Raw genomic sequence first — 7,500 nt, 5'->3', positions numbered from 1 at the left:
AATCTCCCGTTCTGCTTGTAGTACCAGCGAACGGCCACTGGGGGGCAGCACGGAGCCATGACTGGAGGCGGAATGGCTTTAGAGCCCAAAGCAAAAACCCCTTTTTAGAGATGAATTACCCACAATGCACCATTACACTTGATCAACTGCATCCTGACTGCAGGTTTGACAGGAAGTGCTTTTAATCTCCTTTTCTTTATCGGACAAACATGAATTTACAACAACAACAAAGTCATTTCAGGTTGTAAAAGAAACCATTTGTAAACAAAACAAAGAGCGTTGCACCGACACCTTTGGGTGCCGCCTCCTCTCAGAGGAGGAGAACCTCCGAGTCACGGCTATTAAATTAACTCAAGATTCATGAGCAGGGGTCCCCAAACTTTTTCTTGAGAGGGCCACATAACGTTTCCCTTGTCTGCTGGAGGGCCAGCCGGGGGGGGGGGCGGGCGCGCATCACGCTGTGAGCGCTGCGCATGCAGACGGCATTTAGCGGAGCAGCTCTGATCGCTCTTTTAATGAAGTATCGACACTAAAAATATGCTAAATCACATCGTTTTTAACGTACGGGTACTTTGTTAGTATCGCTACACCATGCAGCGTGACAGCAGCAGATGTAGCGGACTAACATTCAAGCTAACCTAACTTCCCAAGCGCTGTGGACATCTGAACGCTGATTGGCCGAGACGCGACACGTCCATCAAAGATGTTCTATTGCAAAGAGCACCACTCCACATTTTCTCCGCGTCTCACTGCAATCTCAACGGCAGCGGGCCAGGTGAACAAAATAATAAATCGGAACGCGTCTCTGGTATTGTTCAGGGGGCGGGGCCACGAGGGACGGCGAGGGCCACGAGGGACCACAAAGGCCACGAGGGCCACGAGGGACGGCGAGGGCCACGAGGGACCACAAAGGCCACGAGGGCCCACGAGGACCATGAGGGCCGGCGAGGGACCATGAGGGACGGCGAGGGCCACGAGGGACCGCGAGGGCCACGAGGGACCGCGAGGGCCACGAGGGACCATGAGGGCCACGAGGGACCATGAGGGCCATGAGGGACCACGAGGACCATGAGGGCCACGAGGGACCGCAAGGGCCCATGAGGACCACGAGGGACCATGAGGGCCACGAGGGCCACGAGGGCCACGAGGGCCAGGAGGGCCACGAGGGCCAGGAGGGCCACGAGGGCCACGAGGGCCACGAGGGCCAGGAGGGCCACGAGGGACCATGAGGGCCACGAGGGACCACGAGGGACCATGAGGGCCACGAGGGACCACGAGGGACCATGAGGGCCACGAGGGACCACGAGGGCCACGAGGACCATGAGGGCCACGAGGGACCACGAGGGACCACGAGGACCACGAGGGCCACGAGGGACCGCGAGGGCCCATGAGGACCACGAGGGACCATGAGGGCCACGAGGGACCGCGAGGGCCCATGAGGACCACAAGGGACCATGAGGGCCACGAGGGGCCATGAGGGCCCATGAGGGACCACGAGGGACCACGAGGGACCATGAGGGACCACGAGGGACCACGAGGGACCGCGAGGGACCATGAGGGACCACGAGGGACCGCGAGGGACCATGAGGGACCACGAGGGACCATGAGGGACCACGAGGGACCACGAGGGACCACGAGGGACCACGAGGGACCACGAGGGACCACGAGGGACCACGAGGGACCACGAGGGACAATGAGGGACCATGAGGGACCGCGAGGGACCACGAGGGACCGCGAGGGCCCATGAGGGCCACGAGGGACCACGAGGGCCATGAGGGACCATGAGGGACCATGAGGGCCACGAGGGGTTATGGTTCTACCGGGTATTTAAATAACGTGGGACGGTAAAACACATTAAACTGTTCATTAATAGTTAATCAATAATAAGCACGATGTCATCGTCATAACACGACGTCATAGTTATAGCACGATGTCATAGTTATAACACGATGTCATAGTTATAGCACGATGTCATAGTTATAACACGATGTCATAGTTATAGCACGATGTCATAGTTATAACACGATGTCATAGTTATAACACGATGTCATAGTTATAACACGATGTCATAGTTATAGCACGATGTCATAGTTATAGCATGATGTCATAGTTATAGCACGATGTCATAGTTATAGCACGATGTCATAGTTATAACACAATGTCATAGTTATAGCACGATGTCATAGTTATAGCACGATGTCATAGTTATAACACGATGTCATAGTTATAGCACGATGTCATAGTTATAGCACGATGTCATAGTTATAGCACGATGTCATAGTTATAGCATGATGTCATAGTTATAGCACGATGTCATAGTTATAGCACAATGTCATAGTTATAGCACGATGTCATAGTTATAGCATGATGTCATAGTTATAGCACGATGTCATAGTTATAGCACGATGTCATAGTTATAACACGATGTCATAGTTATAGCATGATGTCATAGTTATAGCACGATGTCATAGTTATAGCATGATGTCATAGTTATAACACAATGTCATAGTTATAGCACGATGTCAGTTATAGCACGATGTCATCGCTCACCACTCGTTGGGACCCATCCTCCGGTCGAACACGCGCACCGACCCGTCCCCGAGGCCGGCGACGACGAGCGAGCGACGAGAATCACAAGAGAGACTCGTCACACAGGAGTCAGCGCCGGTGGGGATGTCCTGGACACACACACACACACACACACACACACACACACACACACACACACACACACACACACACACACACACACACACACACACACACACACACACACACACACACACACACACACACACACACACACACACACACGAGGAACTTCCATTGTTGTCCTAAAACAACAACGAGTCTCTGGACGATGAGTCGTGATGATCTCATGATTTATTCACGTCTCCGTGTTCATCATTTATTATTCATGGTAATAAAGTGAGACTCCGCCCTTTAGTGCAAAAATGCCACTGTGGCACTTTTACTCTGATAATGTTGAAGACCCCTTAAAGACCCCATAAGACCCATTAAGACCCTTACAGACCCCCTAAGATCCTTAAAGACCCCTTAAGACCCTTACAGACCCCCTAAGATCCTTAAAGACCCCATAATGACCCCTTAAGACCCTTACAGACCCCCTAAGATCCTTAAAGACCCCATAAGATCCCTTAAGACCCCCTAAGATCCTTAAAGACCCCATAATGACCCCTTAAGACCCTCACAGACCCCCTAAGATCCTTAAAGACCCCATAATGACCCCCTAAGATCCTTAAAGACCCTTAAAGACCTTGACAGACCCCATAAAGACCCCTTAAGACCCTTAAAGACCCATTAAGACCCTTACAGACCCCCTAAGACCCTTAAAGACCCTTACAGACCCCCTAAGATCCTTAAAGACCCCATAAGATCCCTTAAGACCCCCTAAGATCCTTAAAGACCCCATAATGACCCCTTAAGACCCTCACAGACCCCCTAAGATCCTTAAAGACCCCATAAAGACCCCATAAGACCCTCACAGACCCCCTAAGATCCTTAAAGACCCCATAATGACCCCCTAAGATCCTTAAAGATCCTTAAAGACCTTGACAGACCCCATAAAGACCCCTTAAGACCCTTAAAGACCCATAAAGACCCTTACAGACCCCCTAAGATCCTTAAAGACCCTTACAGACCCCTCAAAGACCCCTTAAGACCCTCTTCCTTCATCTCTAGGGTCACATCCTCTGAACATCCTGCAGGTTTCATGGTTTGGTTCAGTAGAGACTCAACTCTATGTCTTATATCTCAGGAATGTTCTGGAACCAGAGCCTCAAACTTTAAACACTTTTCAATGTGGAGGAACGAGAAGCAAGAAAAGCTCAAAGTGTTCTTTACTTTTTACAGGATTGATGCCTCAAAGAGAAAGACGTGAACCACTCTGGGGGTCAGGGGGGTACCGTACCTGGACCTTCATCTCCCGGTCGATGTCCCAGATCCTCACGACCCGGACGTCTCCCGACGTCATGAGGAGCCCCGTCTCCTGCTCCCAGTCCACCACCATGCCGGCTCCTGCAGACACACACATGAGCATGAACACACACCAGGGCTGTCTCCTCTGGTTGTATAGAAGTCTATAGAAATAACTCTTATTAGACGTCATGTCCTTCAAATAAAACAACAAAAAACAAGTGCACTAAAAGAACTCAAAACTGTATTTATCCAAGGCCTAGTGGCCAGTATATGGTACTGCATGCTTCTACCTGCAGCGCTACAGGAGCCGCCGCCTCCTCCTCCTCTCCCCTCAAATGCATCATGCCCTGCTGCACCTCCTCCCTTTCATCCTCCTCCTCTCTTAGTCTCCTCCTCTCCAGCTCACCCACCTCATGCCACCCACTCTCCTCCTCCTTTACCCACAAGTCTCTCCATCCTAATTGGCTCCTTTCACTAGAGAGAATCTCCTCCTCCTCCTCCTCCTCCTCCTCCTCCTCCTCCTCCTCCTCCTCCTCCTCCTCCTCCTCCTCCTCGTGGGGCTTTCCACTGCGAGACTTGGCTTAGGCTGTCAGGAGGGGGGGGGGGGGTGTTCACATCCTTCACAGCGACGTCATCGCGCTCAGACGGCGCAACGCGGGAAAACATCTTCACAGGACGACAGTCAGTCGCTTGATGCTCATCTCAAGGAGGAGGAGGAGGGGGAGGAGGAGGAGGAGGAGGAGGAGGCTTTCCCTTTGAAGCCGGCAGCTCTGTGACGAGGAGATCTGGGTTACGCCGAGAGGAGAAGGAAGATGTTCCTGCATCTCCTCGACAGAGACCAGAACCGTTGTTCGGATTTGACCCGTCCTCATGTCCCCATGGGACATCCCATAATAATAAAGAGCATGAGTAAACATCCGCGCTGCTGCCACCTGTTCACGTTGCCTCGGGCTGCTTCTGAAATATTGAAGGTCTGAACTAGACTTGATGAAGACGGTGCAGGTTCACTGGTCTGAGAAGTGCTCTGTGGTTCTGTGGCTCTGTGGTTCTGTGGTTCTGTGGCTCTGTGGTTCTGTGGCTCTGTGGTTCTGTGGCTCTGTGGTTCTGTGGTTCTGTGGCTCTGTGGCTCTGTGGTTCTGTGGTTCTGTGGCTCTGTGGCTCTGTGGCTCTGTGGTTCTGTGGCTCTGTGGTTCTGTGGCTCTGTGGTTCTGTGGTTCTGTGGCTCTGTGGTTCTGTGGTTCTGTGGCTCTGTGGCTCTGTGGTTCTGTGGCTCTGTGGTTCTGTGGTTCTGTGGCACCAACAGACTGACAGTAACCCGGAGGCTCACGGCCCCCTAGAGGTCAGGGGGTCATGGTACTTCCTCTCTGGCTCTCCAACCAGCCCAAACTCACTTCCTCACAACTCTTCATCACTTTTTCTTTCCTTCTCTGCTCTCTAACTCCAATCAGAACCTCAGGGGGGTCAGCGCTCACTGAGCTGCCCCCTCAAACCCCTCTTGGGTCCACTTGTGTTCAGACGGCCAACACTCGGCTCAGCTTCGGGAACCGGAGAACCTCTGTAGGAACCGGAGAACCTCTGTGGGCCCAGAGCCGGCCTCGGGGACCCACACGGAGATCAATAGAGCTCGAGGATAGAGATGCGAGGAGGCGGAGCAACGAGCTGCTCGTCTCACCACCTCAGAGGCGGAGCTAGAGTCACATGTGGTGGTCAGTCGTGGTATTGCACCCTAACCCATGAATCTCAGAAGCGGAGGACATAAATCTACTTTTAAGGTAGATAACCTTCTAACCTCCTTTAAGAACTCTTGATGTGTTCTGTGGTTCCACTCCTCTTTCTCTCTAGAGAAGACGTCGTCCTCTGCATCCTCATTGATGAGAACACAAGCTCAAACACGGGGATCCACACTCCAGGAGACGGACTCTGGGCTCGCCGCTCTGTGCAGAGTTCCTCCAGGTGAGACGGACCGGGTGGCTCCGAGCCAATTAAAACCACACGGCGCCGACTCGCATCCAATTATGGAAACTTTAGGGACGGATGACGTCTCTTTAAACCGGAGCGAGGCCGTCGAGCTGTTGGCGCGCCGTCCGTTTGAAGAGAAAAGCCGATTCATCCTTCGTTAAACGAGCGTGGATTTGGATAAAAGCCAAATTGCTAATTTTCTCTGCAACTGACGATCGCCCCCCAAACGGGGATCGTGTGCAATAACAGCATAGCAACCGTAACTAGGCAGGAGGCTGCAGTCGGAGTTTAAAGAGTCCGGGTTTTCTTTCAGTCTTTACAAAATCTAAAACACAGAAGAAGAAGAAGAACAAGAAGAAGTAAAAGAAGAACAAGAAGAAGATGAAAACGAAGAAGGAGGAAGAGAAGAAGTGGAACAGGAAGAAGCAGAAGAAGGAGAAGAAGATAAATAAGAAGTAGAAGGAGGAGGAGTAAGAGAAGAACGAGAACAAGAAGAATGAGAAGGAGGAAAAGAAGAAGAAAAGTTGAAGAACGAGAAGAATGAGAAGGAGGAAAAGAAGAAGAAAAGTTGAAGAATGAGAAGAAGGAGAAGAACGAGAAGAATGAGCAGAAGAAGGAGGAAAAGAAGAACTACGACATCACCGTGAGCGACTCCTGAAGCCAGCGACTCATCATTAACTTCCCGTCTCGTCACTTTTACATCACTAAGTTGACGTGTGCTGAATACGGTGTGATGACGTCATCGCTTCCCCAAAAGCCTCTTTTCCTTTTTTTAAATTAAAGGTGAAAACACAAAGTTAGAAAAACACAAACAAGTCTGACGTTGTGGTCGAGGACTTGAGAGAAACCTTCGCCCCGTCATCACCGCTCGGCTCGGGTCTAATGGGGGCGGAGCGTTAGCCACAGGAACGACACGCCCACGTCTAACACTGTGGGATGAAGGGATGGAGCAACAACGGAGAGATGACGGAGGGAGAGAGAGGCTCACGGCTCCTCAGAGCTCTGGACGTGAGGGAGTGAAGAAGATGAAGGCGTCACTCACCTCCTTGCTTACTCCGGTCCAGATAGATGGAGACCCTTCTGGCCAGGCCTGGGAGCAGAGGGAAGGGGGGAGGAGGAGGGCAGGAAGGAAGGAAGGAGGGCAAGAATACAAGCGACACATTAGCACAGGACCCCCCGGTGCACACTTAACAGACTTGATGAGTGTACTTCACACGCAGAGGGGATGCACAGGCGGCTCTTCTCTCCCCAATCATGAACAGCAATATGTGGAGATCAGAGGGCGAGCGAGGCGAGGGCGAGCTGAGGGCGAGCGAGGCGAGGGCGAGCGAGGCGAGGGCGAGCGGCGGCCGCTGCATCCCGAGCTCTGATCCCGTCTCCACGGCAGCGTGAAGCGGCCAGCGTGGAGGATTGTGTGAAGGTGACATAATTCAACTAGGTTAAAGGTGTGTGTGTGTGTGTGTGTGTCTGTGTGTGTGTGTGTGTGTGTGTGTGATAGATCCATTAAATCGGTCACACAAAATGAGATCTGTTGTTCGACAAAGAGGAAACTGATCGCTCGCCTTCTTCAGCAAGAAGTAAAACACAAAGCGTCAGAAAGCA

General features: G+C 52.0%; 1 protein-coding gene across 2 annotated transcripts in view; it reads right to left on the bottom strand.

Annotated features, from left to right (window-relative positions):
- Positions 1-7,500, bottom strand: part of rptor (regulatory associated protein of MTOR, complex 1) — a 140,991-nt gene that overhangs the window by 6,034 nt on the left and 127,457 nt on the right. For both annotated transcript variants that reach the window (XM_056410150.1, XM_056410151.1), the window contains exons 30-32: positions 6,941-6,988; positions 3,932-4,038; positions 2,551-2,678 (exon numbers count right to left, since the gene is read on the bottom strand). In XM_056410150.1, coding sequence (XP_056266125.1) covers positions 2,551-2,678; positions 3,932-4,038; positions 6,941-6,988 — 283 coding nt within the window. The remainder of the gene's footprint in view (positions 1-2,550; positions 2,679-3,931; positions 4,039-6,940; positions 6,989-7,500) is intronic.

Source organism: Pseudoliparis swirei, chromosome 24, assembly GCF_029220125.1.
Source record: "Pseudoliparis swirei isolate HS2019 ecotype Mariana Trench chromosome 24, NWPU_hadal_v1, whole genome shotgun sequence".
Classification (NCBI taxonomy): Eukaryota; Metazoa; Chordata; class Actinopteri; order Perciformes; family Liparidae; genus Pseudoliparis; species Pseudoliparis swirei.
This window is presented reverse-complemented; position numbering and strand designations above follow the sequence as displayed.